The sequence below is a fragment of the Schistocerca cancellata genome, chromosome 2 (assembly GCF_023864275.1).
Source record: "Schistocerca cancellata isolate TAMUIC-IGC-003103 chromosome 2, iqSchCanc2.1, whole genome shotgun sequence".
In the NCBI taxonomy this organism is placed as follows: domain Eukaryota; kingdom Metazoa; phylum Arthropoda; class Insecta; order Orthoptera; family Acrididae; genus Schistocerca; species Schistocerca cancellata.
In genome coordinates this window covers 1109863281-1109878117 of record NC_064627.1, presented here as the reverse complement: position 1 = coordinate 1109878117, position 14837 = coordinate 1109863281, and the positions used below count along the sequence as shown (strand labels likewise).

Genomic DNA, 14837 nt, shown 5'->3' with positions numbered 1-14837 from the left:
TCTGTGTACTGAATTTACTCGTTTACTGCACAGCGTTATTGTTGTATTCAAGTTCTGATGACCTGTATGCTTCTCCTAGTACCAGTTATGCCAAAGGAGGATTTTAATCATTAATTTTTAATAAAGTAAAATCAGCGTTTCGCGGCAGAACAGTAGTGGTTCCCCTAAGTGCTTACTGCCGAGTAATTTCTGTCCTCAGGGCTTGCTTTCCTCTACCTACTCTCGTGATTCACCATAGCGTCATATGGACCACTTGTTACATCTGCCTCGCTGCGAACCACTTTCCCACTACCTGCTGTCTTACTGTGCAGCGCTGCTTAAGGCCAGGTTTTCTCTCAATTGAGCTAAAGATAGACGAAGTTTGGAATTTTTTTCGAAACAATGAAAATACATACAAAGGATATATTTGGAGATTATAACTGATTATACTTTGAACTTTATTTTAAATTTACAATACAAAAATGGTGCCCGTAATTGTGGTTTGATCAAGGACCTGCCAATTCTGAAGTACGCAGACTGCTTGCAGTGCAGCCTCTCAGGAGTTATCTGAAATCAAAAATGGATAACGTCAGTCTATACTTCACTAAATTTATGGGAGTTTATACCTAACAACAATGAAACAACCTTAGATTTAGCGATATGGTGCTAACTCAAACTTCGAGCTTGGTTTTTGGGCTTTTTTCACTCTTTATGCCTTTACAAAAAATAGTTAATACGAGTATTAACGAATTTCATATATCATAGGTATAAGCTCCCAAGGAAACTGTTTGCTTTTCGGGGCTGAAAGGTTGAAGTTAATAGAATGAATCGTTTTTATTTTACGCTGCACGCCGTTTTGAAAAATCGTTTCTCCAGTAAAGACTTTTATGTGTATTATAAGTTCCATTTGCTTGAAACTATATGTTGTTATATATTTTTGATGTCGCTGAACACAAATCTGAAGTTAAATAAATGTTACTCTATCCTATGTCCGGAGTGCGGGACTTCGGCTTGTCGATTTCCAATAATAAAATACCAACATCCATTATTTTGCTTTTATTTGTTTGGCAACCAGTTTCGCCATTACATTATGCCATCTTCAGGCCTGCATGTATCAAGTAACCCTCGTGTTAGAAACCACTCGATATATTCAGGCCTGAAGATGGCTTAATGTAACTCCGAAACTAGTTACCTAACAAATGAAACCAAAAAAACGGCTGTTAGTATTTTAGTATTGGGAATCTGAAGTTAGGCTCAAAATTAAAAATGGTTAATGTAATATGGCAGATCAAAAATTGTGCTCTGATTAATTTTGACCAAAATATGACCAAAGAAAAATGTTTTCGTTATTTACGTTTAGTCTGCAATTCCAGGACCGTATATGAACCCTTCCTCTCACTCGTATTTTTCCTGGAGAGCAATTCCCTCGTTCTTCTTGGAGAGAAAAGCCAACGTGGCTGAGATGGATGTGAAGCGCCCGGCAGCCTGCGCACATTGTTTGTCAGCTTTTACGGAGAATATGGTTGCATGCATACTGCAATACAAATCATTTTGTCGACGTACGTCACGTCACGAAAAGTATTTCAGCTGTGCTGGGCGCCTGCAGCTGAGAGCGTTCCGCGGGTTGCCGTGACAGTGCTTCGAACAATGGGCTGTAGAAACTTCTGTAAAGTACGGATGAGAACCTTTTCGTCGCAACATTCTAGACACATAAACCGTTCAAAAGATACAGGGTGATTCAAAAAGAATACCACAACTTTAGGAATTTAAAACTCTGCAACGACAAAAGGCAGAGCTAAGCACTATCTGTCGGCGAATTAAGGGAGCTATAAAGTTTCATTTAGTTGTACATTTGTTCGCTTGAGGCGCTGTTGACTAGGCGTCAGCGTCAGTTGATGCTAAGATGGCGACCGCTCAACAGATAGCTTTTTGTGTTATTGAGTACGGCAGAAGTGAATCGGCGACAGTTGTTCAGCGTGCATTTCGAACGAAGTATGGTGTTAAACCTCCTGATAGGTGGTGTATTAAACGTTGGTATAAACAGTTTACAGAGAATGGGTGTTTGTGCAAAGGGAAAAGTTCTGGACGGCCGAGAACGAGTGATGAAAATGTAGCACGCATCCAGCAAGCATTTGTTCGCAGCCCAGGAAAATCGACTCGCAGAGCTAGCAGAGAGCTGCAAATTCCACAATCAACTGTATGGAGAGTCCTACGAAAAAGGTTAGTTATGAAACCTTATCGTCTGAAATTGGTTCAAGCACTGTCTGCAGCTGATAAGATTAAAAGAATCGATTTCTGTGATTTTATCCTTGCTCAAATGGAAACAGATGAATCTTTCGTTTCAAAGATTGTGTTTAGTGATGAAGCAACTTTCCACACTAACGGGAAAGTCAACCGTCACAATGTCTGTATATGGGGCACTGAGAATCCGCGGGAAACAACTCAGTATGAACGTGACTCGCCTAAGGTGAACGTTTTCTGTGCCATTTCAGCCAATAAAGTTTTTGGTCCCTTTTTCTTCGAAGGTGCTACTGTAACTGGACTACAGTATCTGGAGATGTTAGAGAATTGGCTGTTCCCTCAGCTCGAACAAGAAGCACAACAATTCATATTTGAGCAGGATGGAGCGCCACCACATTGGCACTTATCTGTCCGTAACTACCTGAACGTCAACTACCCGAGGCGATGGATCGGCCGCCAGGCAGCCCGTGACAGAGCACTTCGTCACTGGCCTCCAAGAAGCCCTGATCTTACCCCCTGCGATTTTTTCTTATGGGGGTATGTTAAGGATATGGTTTTTCGGCCACCTCTCCCAGCCACCATTGATTATTTGAAACGAGAAATAACAGCAGCTATCCAAACTGTTACGCTTGATATGCTACAGAGAGTGTGGAACGAGTTGGAGTATCGGGTTGATATTGCTCGAGTGTCTGGAGGGGGCCATATTGAACATCTCTGAACTTGTTTTTGAGTGAAAAAAAACCTTTTTAAATAATCTTTGTAATGATGTATAACAGAAGATTATATTATGTTTCTTTCATTAAATACACATTTTTAAAGTTGTGGTATTCTTTTTGAATCACCCTGTACAATAATAAATCGAATTCTCGACCATTTTGTATGAGATCTTGGCCTTAAGGCAGCGAGTTGACTTCAACTATCTCCAGAGTTCCAGTAAACGTAAAATTTGGAAAAATAAATGCCCTTCATAACAACGGAAACCTCACGTCATGTAACAACCTTTCCTATCACCTACCGTCTCAGTATTGCTATTATATCAGCCCGGCTACTTACAATAGGTAGTACCACTGAGTCTGGGTATGCAAGAGAAAGTTTCTCAGTAGTAGCCTGCTTCTGTTCCAGGTTACAATAACGACTTTTATTTCCAGCAAACATCGTCCAAGGGCTGTTTATGCTGGGTCTGGCCTTCTCCGGCTGCAGCTCCGTTGTGGCCGCCATCTGTCTGACAGTAGCGCTCTCAGCTTCCGGAGCAGAGACTGCTGGACCCATTGCAACTTATGTCGATCTCAGCCCCAACTTTGGAGGTAAACTTTTCAATTTTAATGTACAAAGTAAATTAGTGCCCGTATATGCATTGGCGCAACGTCCCTTAATCGATGCTGCCGAATACGCACGAAGACTGCAACACCACCAGTACCATGCTAGATACTTTCTTATAATGTGTTGCAATCTCTTGCTTTCCTCCCATTCTCCACATCTGTAAAGCTTACTCTATAGAGATGTGAATATCCGCCTCATTCAGGACCTATCGCCGCTTTCTAATCCTCGAACGCCCACCGTTTTGCTTCCATCATCTGCTTACCCTCCTAGCACTCCAAGCTTTTACCAACTCATTAAATTCCCCTTCCTTCACATCCACACACACACACACACACACACACACACACACACGCACACACACACACAGGTCTTTTATACAGGTTGTCTGAGGTACAACGGAAGATACTTCTATTGGAGACTGAGGACAATGTACTGAGCAATGTTACATCAGTATTTACGTCAGATTAATAATTGTAGCTATTATAAACTGTCGGTTTTTGGGTGTGAACAGATCAGTAGTAGGCTTGTTCTCAAAAGAATCGACAGAAAACCAACACTGAAAAGAATAGTTCAGACATACATGCCGAAGTCGCAAGATTAAGAAGAACTGATAGAGAGACTATATGAGGATACTGAACGGCTAATTCAGTAGGTAAACGTAGATGAAAATCTAATAGTCATAGGGGACTGAACTGCGGTTTTAGGGGAAGGAGTAGAAAAAAAGAGTTACGCGAGATTATGGATTTGGTACTACGAATGAGAGTGGAAGAAGACTAATTAAGTTTTGTAAAACTTTCAGCTGGTAATAGTCAATACTCTGTTCACGAACCACAAAAGGAGAAGATATACTTATAAAAGGCCGGAAGATACGGAAAGATTTCTGTTAGATTATATTTTGGTCAGGCAGAGGTCCCGGAATCAGATATTGGTTTGTAAGGCGTACCCAGGGGCAGATATAGACTCAGATCATAATTTGGTAATGATGAAGAGTAGGCTGAAGTTTAAGGAACTATTCAGGTAGAACCAACGCGCAAAAAAGTGGGATGCGGAAGTACTAAGGAATGCAGGGACACGTTGAAGTTCTCTGCGGCGATAGATCGATTATGAATAGCTTAGTAAGCAGTTAGGCAATTCGCTTGAAGAGGAGTGGACATCTCTAAAAAGGGCAATCACAGAAACTGGATAGGAAAACGTAGGTACGGGGATGGTAACTGTGAAGAAACCATGGGTAACAGAAGAAATACTTCAGCTGATCGACGAAGGAAGAAAATACAAAAATGTTCAGACTAGCTTATTAGTACAGCAATATAAGTGAGTTATGAAGAAAATAAATAGGAAGCGCAGGGAAGCTAAGGTGAAATGGCTACATGAAAAATGTAAAGAAATCGGAAATGAAGTGACTTTAGGGAGGACTGACTCAGCATATAGAAAAGTCAAAAGAAAATTCGGTGAAATTAAAAGAAAAAGTTGTGCAATGAGAAGTCCACTGTTAAATGCGAAGGAGAGAGCGAGAGCGCATTGGTAGAAAGAGTACGTTGAGGGCATCTGTGAGGGGGAGGAATCATCTGTTGATGTGATATAAGAAGGAGAGATGGGGGATCCAGTATTCGAATAAGAATTTAAAAGAGTTTTGGACGACTTGAGAGCAAATGAGGCAGAAGAGATAGATAACATTCCACAGAATTTCTAAAATCAGTGGGGAGAGTGGCAACAAAACAATTACTCACGTTGGTGTGTAGAATGTATGAGTCTGGCGATATACCGTCAGAGTTCGGGAATTTTCAAGACGGCAAGAGCCGACATAATAATTATCGCACACTCAGCCTGACAGCTCATGCTTCTAAGCTCCTGACAGGATTAATATACAGAAAAATGGAAAAGAAAATTGAGGATGTGTTAGATGACTATTACTTTGGCTTTAGTAAAGGTAATGGCATCAGACAGGCAGTTCTGACGTTGCGGTTGATAATGGAAGCAAGGCTGAATAAAAATCAAGATACATTTATAGGATCTGTGGACCTGGATAAAGCGTTGGACAATGTAAAATGGCTCAAGACGCTCGAAAATCTGACAAAAATAGAAGCAAACTATAGGGAAAGAGCAATAATATACAATATGTACAAGAATCAAAGGGGAGTAATTACAATGTAACGCCAGGAACGAAGTGCATAAAAAATAGTTTCAATAGTGGTATTAAAATTCAGATGAAAGGATATCAGTGATAAAATTCGGTAATGACATTGCTATGCTCAGGGAAGGTGAAGAAGAATTACACAATCTATTCAGTGGACTGTACTGTCTAATGATAACAGAATATGAATTGAGAGTTAAGCGAAGAGACACGAAAGTAATGAGTAATAACAGAAGTGAGATTAGGAATAAACGTAACGCCAAACCTGTGAAGTTGAAGTTGAGGAATTCTGCTACCTTAGAAGTAAACAACACAGGACGTACGAACCATGGAGGACATTAAAAGCAGACTAGCACAGATAAGCAGAGAATTCCTGGCCAAGAGAAGTCTACTGGTACGAAACATAGGCTTTAATTTGAGGAAGGAATTTCTGTGAATGTATGTTTGGAGCACAGCGTTGCATTGTAGTGAAGCTTGGGCTATGTAAAACCGAACACAAGAGACTCGAAGCGTTTGAGATGTAATGTTGAAAATTAGGTGGATTAGTTAGTAATGAGGAAGTTCTCCGCAGAATCAGCGAAGAAGGGAATATATGGAATACGCTGACAATAAGGAGGGACAGGACGATTGAACGTGGGTTAAGACATCAGGAAATAACTTTCTTGATTCTAGAGGGTGCAGTAGAGAGTAATAACTGTAGGGGAAGACAGAAATTGGAATACATCCAGTAAATATTTGTCGACGTAGAGCACAACCGCTGCTCTGAGATGCAGAGGTTAGCACACGAGAGAAATTAATCGCTGATGGCATCGAACCTTTCGGGAGACTGATGAATCAAAAGAAAAGTGGAGCATTGACGAATGCTGCATGGAAATAACGACTGCGATAAGCCTCTGTATGAGTTCTGTTTTTCCAGTCGTAGTCATTTCGCGGTATGTAAATCAGAAGTACAAATAGGGTGGTTGACTTTCTGGACAATAGGCTCTCTTAATTTAACATGTTCAGCCAGGATAGAGAGGTTTGTTTCCCGCTGTGGGGTAGGGCCCGTGTTCATGCTTCCCTTGATCCGATGGTGTTGGTTTTCCTGTTTCTCGCCGTGGGGGGCTGTCGCATTCAAACGCCCTAGGCTGCTACTGTAATGTGTTTACATACTATTTCGAAAGTGGCGTAAGTCCATTCTTTTAAAAAAAGTCAGGTCACGTAAAATAATTATACACTAGAGTAATCACAAATTATGAGATGTCTCAACAATATGAGATTCTGGACCCACCTTAATGCAAAACACTTGTATCATTTATTTATTTATTTCTAAACTAGTTTCAGCGACAAATATCGCCCTCATCAGCGGGTTCTTTGATTCTAAAACATGCAGAAATAGCAAACTTATAAAAGATTGTAAGACATTATTACATGTGTACTGTGTGGTTTAAAATATTGCTTTCTGTGAGTAATTTCACAATATCTTATTTACTATACGTCACAGCATAGTTTTACGGTTATTGCCGCTGTTTCCGGCATATTTTCCGTGTTTCTTGCTTCTTTTCTCGGCATACATCATGTCATCTGCAACTCTATGAGTGGCTGCTAGTAAACAAATACGGAACGTGAACTTACGTCTCTCGGCGTTATATAGTTGGGATTGCGGCAGTGTTGTGGATACAACTGTGTGTACTAGGTTGTTACGTAGTCTGTCGTGTACTCACGTTCGTTGGATGGCTTGCTCCTACTTTTTGACAAAGAAAAACATAACTTTCACACCTTGTTCGTAATCCAAAACATTACGCCACCTTGTTGTTCGCGAAAACAATAATTAAAACCATACAGTACATATGTAATAATGTTTTACAACGTTTTATAAGTATGCTACAAGTTTTAGAATCAAACTAGTTCGGGAATAAATAAATAAGAAAAGTGTTTTGCATTAAGAGTGATCCACAGTTCCATATTGTTGTTTTTGTATACAAACACGAATCAGTGGAAGAGTTTCAGGATAAAATAGTGTGATGTCTCATTTGCTCAGTAAGCTCTCTCTCTAAACAATCACACAAAATTGTATTCACAACGGTTCGTTGCGCCTGACTGGTAGGTAACACATCATACCTTGCTGTATTGCAGGTAGCATATCTGGCAGAGTAGAGCGTGAGCCACCGGTGGTACACGCTGAGCGGTGATAAGAGATAGCGTTGGGCAGTAATAAATCTTGCAACGAATGTTTTGAATGCCACTCCAGTCGTGAATAATCTGTATGACCTTAGGATTCGTCCAATGAATCTCTTCCTGCCTTCTGCTTTGTCTATTGCTTGTTTCTTGCGTTATTACAGTCGGTTGCTAACAGATATTTTATTGGCAATAGCATTATATAACAGTAATAATGTTCTCCGCCTATCTATAGTCAGTAGTTAGATTTATTTACTTGAGGATAAACTGCCGCTCCTTGCAATTCGCTACGTCTGTCTGGCGTTACAGCCCGTCTGACAAGGGAAATTCCCCAACGTTTTCGTGGTAAAATGGTCCACTAGATAGGTCGTCAAACGCTTAACACAGATCAAGCTTGAAAACAGGAAGAAGGTGTGCTAAATTGTGAAAAGAGAAGCAAAATGGAAACAGTGAACGGTCGAAGCTCACGATATTAGGGGGTATCCCATGGCTTTTGTCACCTCATTGTGAAACGTCCCCTTAGAACATTTATACACGACTGTGCTTAAACTGACACACAATATTTTTTTAGCGCAACGCAATCTGACTTTCAGAAATCCCTACAAAGGAATGGCCTTGACTAACATTAACCTATACGTTTCACAAATCACTTACCTCACCAAAAATCTTCGTTACTCGAACTACTGCAATACAGCGAGCGCCACTACTGCCAGCTAAATAAAAGATTCAAACTACGGAAGTCACTAACTACTGATAGGGATAGTTAGCAAATGAAAGATTTTAATAGAGAACAAACACTGTATTTACCTTAATAATCATAATATATATAGCAGTTCAATTTCAAAACTCCGCCATCTCTCTCCCCACATCCACCACTGCTGGCGGCTCACCTCCAACTGCGCAACGCTACGCGCTGTTCACATCCAGCTGCCGCTGCCCAACACTACAATGGCAGACAACCATGCAAACTAGCCACAGACTGCACACAGCACAGCCAGTGATTTTCATATAGAGCGCTACGTAACGTTGCCAATAAGAAAACATAAACAGCCTACTTACATAAAGAAAACATAAACAGCCTACTTACATAGCCCCCATGCTCAAATTGTTTTGGGCAGTGGCCAATAATGATATGATAAAATTTTTCATAATTACAATAACAAAGATATCAAATGCACACACTTATTAATACAATGTTGGTCAAAAGCTAAAATTTTCTCACAGTCCATAAAGACAGTCCTGATCATTCATCACAGTAAAACTGCCGTTTCTTTTATCAAAGTCTGAGCAGTAAAAGGCAATGCACACGGAAGTAGTGGATGTCCATGCAGTCTTGAAGAAGTAGTGTTGTCCTTCCAACAGAAAGACAGTGCTGACTCTTGACATGCTGACAGGTAATGGGCCACAACAGAGCAAACCCACAGCAGAGTCAGTCGAAGTTGATGAATATTGGTAGGTAGGTCATCACAGAGTAGACTCACTGTAGTCCTGGTAGAGATTGTGGTATTGGTGGGCCACCAGAGGTGCAGACCCACTGCAGTCCTTGTAGAAATAATGGTATTGGTGAGTCAGCAAAGGTGTAGACGCACTGTAGTCCTTGTAGAGGTGGCCAGCAGCCATCTGTTGTGACTGTGCGGGTATACAATCACCATTGAAGAGTCTTGCAGTTAATATAGCAAGTCCATAATCACCACTTGTGCACTCACAAAGTTTTTGGAATGGTCCTTAGAACCAGCAATGCTGTTATCCAGTCCCTTGCTGAATTATTAACATACGTGCAAACACTATCAGTGCCAACTTCTCACATATTGTGCATTACTATGACCAACAGAAATGTGTGCAGTGAAATGAATGCTTACAAGTTACTTAATTTGATTAAATGGTGTCAATTACAATATTATAACATGATAATACAATTACAAAGGTACAAAATACATCATTAAAAACATAACAATACAGATAACATTTGTAGTACAGGCTTTACAAAAGAATAGAAATAACATATACATCAGTGTTACAGGAATTATGACATAAGTAAATACATAAGAGATCAGAATAATTATTGAAACATCAACTTCACACATGAGCATTAAAACAAAACAGAATAAATAATGTCTAAGCATCTTTAAAAGGTAAATAACATATTATTAATGCCAATTATATTTGAGGTAACAGTATTCCTTGTCTTAGTGAATATAGCTTAGTATTAGAAGAAGAAAAAATTCTATATAACTACACAGAGACAGGAAGAAAACAACTACACAAGGGTACACAAACACATAGTGGGATAACACAAAAGGAAAGGACAGGGTTCGTTTTCAGTGTAACATTTGGTACTGCAGTCCATCCCAAAACTTCATTCCATAGACCTTTCGTCTTATTTCAACCTTTGCTTCCACCAAAAAAATCCTATCCAAGCATGTTTTCTGTATTTATTTCACATATGTCTTACCTCATTATTTATTTCCAAGAAAATCCTACCTATACCTGTACTTTGTCTGTATAACTTCTCAGTGCATTTCTTCAAATTCATTGCAACTCATTCTCTTAGAGGCTACCCCCTCTTAAGCTAACTTAAATCTACTGAACTCAGATGCTAAACTAAGGGACGAGGCAATGCAGCAGCATAAAACAATTAACACAAACATCAAGGACAAAAATTTTAAATAGCCAAAGCAATTGCAGTACTACAACTAATATAAGGCACTGTGCAGCAAACAAGAAAAATAAAACAGTAGTAAAACTAGCTTAGAAGAGTAACACAATTTAAAATTCAGTAGCACTATGCCTGGCAAACAGCAGCAGCAAATATAAAAAATATAAAAAATATAAAACTTATATCTATACATGAGAAAGCTCAAGCAAAATATTACAGTAAAAATGGGCATGTTTAATACCTATGTCACATCTTAACACTAGAGTGATGGATCATGAGAACTTACACTAGCAGATAAGTTACCAAATCGTAAAGAAATTATTTATGCAATTCCTGTGAAGGGAAATGTCTATTTATGTGCCCTCGTTTTCTTGGAAGTAGATCATAAATTTCTTATTGACTGGATCTGTAGGCATAAAATAACTATATTAGTACATATATTAAATTTTATTTTAACCAATGCTGCAGTGCAGCTAGGAACTAGATATTAAAGAAAATGAGCAAATATGTACAAAGGACAGCATGAAACATCATTCATTAGCCATATGGCATTTCATAACACAGTAAAAATTCCCTCAATTCTAGAGAAAGACGCTTGTCATAATCAGGTGTGCAGATGTAAGCGTGTCGTATTTGCGGTGCTTTCTACAAAGGTATGTCAAAAACGAGGATAATGGCCTCCCTTTTTTTTCTTTTCTACCTGTGCCTCTGAAAGGCTTTTTTTCTGGGCGTCTGTCGCACAGCTGGGTGCCCACGACGCATTACGTGCAGGTGGTCACTGAACTTTCTTACGGAAATATTTATGACAGCAGTTTCCGCTACAGTGACAGTCTAATATAAAAATATTTCACAGGTCAAGAATTTGCGTTACAAATCTGTAGAAACCAAATGCTATTGATATAACAGTGTCCAAAAAATTTTCGTCGGCCTTGTGATACATTCACACATTTACATACATTTCATAACTCTTAAAGTACGTTTCTTGGTTTCCAACATCCTTTTCATAAATCAGAGTCCCTAACCACTATTCATTACTCCTTACCTTACTACACATATACATATTCGTCGACACTTTTTCAATATTTCATCTTAATAAGTATGTAGCATAATCAAATTCCTCATATAACATCGGCTTATTGATCATAAACATACCTCAACAGCATAATACACATCGTCGCCGTAAAAATAACATCATAACACCTCAGTCAAATCTCAAAAACGTCGTAGCTTTCTGCAATAATTTCAAAACCTAAAGAAAATTCTCTGCTCATTTCAGTAGTGTCATCTACCTCAAACTTACGTTAAAAATCGTGGTCTCATACCGAATACATCATTCAAAGCTCTCATAGTATCACAATGGGTCCGAAAAAATATGAACAGTTCACACAGTACAGACAAAATACAATTTCGTAAGTGTGAAGTAATCCAACTCTGTAATTGCGTAAACATGTGTCACTGACGTAATAAAAAGTTTGTCTCTCTCAGTTAAATAATCAGATAGCTATGTAATTATGTGTTAGAGAAATATGGTACCGATGTGTAAAGTTGTATAAGCAAATACCATTTTAGCTACGGCTCCTTGTGCTTGCCAAACACATGGTACACAAAGTAGGCGTGTACCCCCCTGAGGATTAATGTAATTATACCCTCAGGTGTTACAGATTACAGCAATAGAATGAAATGTATCACAGAAAACTTTCTTTGTATTTCAAAAATCTTGAAAAATAAATGGTTTAAGTACAAAATTAAGCACTCAAATGCGTGTCCTGTAGCGCTAAATGTGCATCTTGTTGTAAGATAATCTCTGTGGAAGTGTCGTAGTTATTGTCCTCCGAAAGCTAAGTTCTGTAGAAGTCAATGTACTTACCTCATGATAAACAAAAGTGAAATGCTTTGCGTATAGATATCTTAGTTATTACGCTTATTATTGTGATGAAGAAATTACTGTGCTGTGACGTATTGTTGTGCTACGGAAAAGGCTGTCTCATTGTAGCTATACGACAAAAGTTACTACTAAAACATGTTTTACATTCCAGAATAATTCAGAAAAACTGTGCAGATATGAAACAGAAACACCGCAAAAGCAACATCGTAAATTGTCACTCATTAGTAGTGTCGTGATATAATCGTGTAGCTGTCACATAAACCAACCACTGTGTCATCTGGCATTTCACAGAAAGCACCTCAAATCCAGAATCCACTCTCAAGCAAACCAAAATGTTGCATGAAAATCTCATTAGCAGTGCCGGTATATGTTCCAAGTATGTGAGCCTCATAGTCGTTGCGCGATCGTGCAACTAACAAGCAAGAATGTACACACACAGTAACACTGTGTCCTCTGTTCACTATCACAATGCAGTGGTAATTCTGTCTAAATATGTACCCTAGGTTCTAGACTGGATAGTTAACTTCAAAACATAGTTGCATGATAACAGTTTCTAAGTGTGACAATGCATACTAGAAATGTGAAGCAAAACGTTTTATGGCAAAGACAAAGTTAAAAAGCAGATTATTTTTCAATAAACGGTTTTACATGTGAAATGTGGTGTAAGCCTTTACTCTTCCTAGTACGCAGAGTTTCAACTTCAACGCAATTATCATGTGGTATACGTCGGATTCTGTAAGGTCCATTGTAAATTAGAAAGAATTTGTGACTCAAGTGTTTCTTCTTATGTGACAATGAATGAGCTTTAATGAGAACTTTCTGACCAATATACAATTTCTTTGCATTTGCTTTACCGTGTAGTTTTCTCCTTTTGTCTGCTGCAGATTTTATATTTTTAAGAGCCAAATCAATTATGTCTTTGTGTCGAAGTTTATGTGTATTAGGGAAAGGTACAAGCTCTCTGATTCTGTTCGGTGGTTCTTCATTCTTCAGTACAAGAGTAGGTGGTAAAGCAGTGGAGTCATGAGGCATTTCATTCAGCACGTTTTGAAATAAGTGTAAATATCTGTCCCAATGCTGATGCTTTCTGTGACAATAAAGTCTGCAAAGCTTATTGATTTCTTTCATAATCCGTTCAAACGGGTTACAATGTGGTGAGTACAATGACATAAAAACAGGTTTGATTTTATGATTCCGAAGCATGCGTGACCAAACCGTCCAGTGGCTTTACGTAACGGAGTGAAAGAAACAAATTTTGAAGTAAGTTCAACAGCGACTAGAACGTACGAAAATCCATTCGATGTTCTGAAAAGGGGTCCCAAGAGATCAACAGCAGCAAATTCTTTTAATTTAGAAGGAATAATAGGAAACAACGGAGCACGATGTGAGATAGTAGATGGTTTCGCCTTTTGACAAAGTTTACAAATAGACAAGACTCTTCGAATTCGCTTTTCCATATTGTTAAAATAACAAGTTGTTCGAAGAATATGATAACATTTTCGTGGGCCAAAATGTGCGTAGCTGAGATGAATGTACCAAATGAGCTTATTAATAAAATCATCTGGAATACAAAGAACCCATAGCTTGTCATCAACAGTGCAGCGTTTGAACAGTATGTTGTTTCTCACCAAATAATAATGCCGAATCTGTGTGTGTGTCTTTTCATGCCATTTACTTTTGATGTCTTTCCAAATCGGATCTTTATCTTGTTCATGAACAATGTCCTTTAAAGATGTGGTGATGAAGTTTTCAAAGGCGACTTTCTGAATGTAAAGAATACTGAAATTTTTCTCGAGGTTGCCTTCTGTGTTACTTTTCTCAAGCCCAGCCGGTGCGCGTGACAGTGCGTCCGCAACAATGTTCTCCTTGCCGGGAATGTAGACTACTGTAAAGTGGAATTCTTGCAGAAACAATGCCCAACGTCTTAACCTGTCATGATTTAATTTTGAAGACATAAGAAATTGTAATGCACGATGATCACTGTATACTTTTACGTGCTTACCAGAAAGAAAGAAACAGAATTTGTTAAATGCCCGAACGATAGCTAAAGCTTCTAATTCAGTAACGGAATATTTTTTTTCAGATTTTGTTAGCACTTGGCTAGCAAAAGCAATGGTTTTCTGAACAGTAGTGTCATTTTCTGTGGCTTCTTGAAATAAATGGGCACCAAGACCGACTTTAGAAGAGTCCGTGCTAAGGCAGAAATCTTGTGACAGATCTGGATGAGCTAGTATTGGCGCGTGAAGTAACGCTTCTTTCAAAGAATTGAATTCCAACTGTGCTTGTTCGTCCCAGTTCCAAATAGTATTTTTTCCAGTGAGAGAACAAAGTTTTGGTGTAACAAGAATTTGCATCTTCAGAAAACGACGGTAAAAATTTACGAGACCTAGAAAACTGCGGACTTGTTTTTTTGTGGTTGGAACTGGAAAGGCTCTGATTGCTTCTAACTTTTCAGGATCCGGCTGAAT

The 14837-nt window shown here is 38.8% G+C and overlaps 1 protein-coding gene across 1 annotated transcript in view; it reads left to right on the top strand.

The window, feature by feature from the left end:
* Positions 1-14837, top strand: part of LOC126163129 (sialin-like) — a 191858-nt gene that overhangs the window by 140261 nt on the left and 36760 nt on the right. The window contains exon 8 of the mRNA XM_049920056.1: positions 3369-3524. Coding sequence (XP_049776013.1) covers positions 3369-3524 — 156 coding nt within the window. The remainder of the gene's footprint in view (positions 1-3368; positions 3525-14837) is intronic.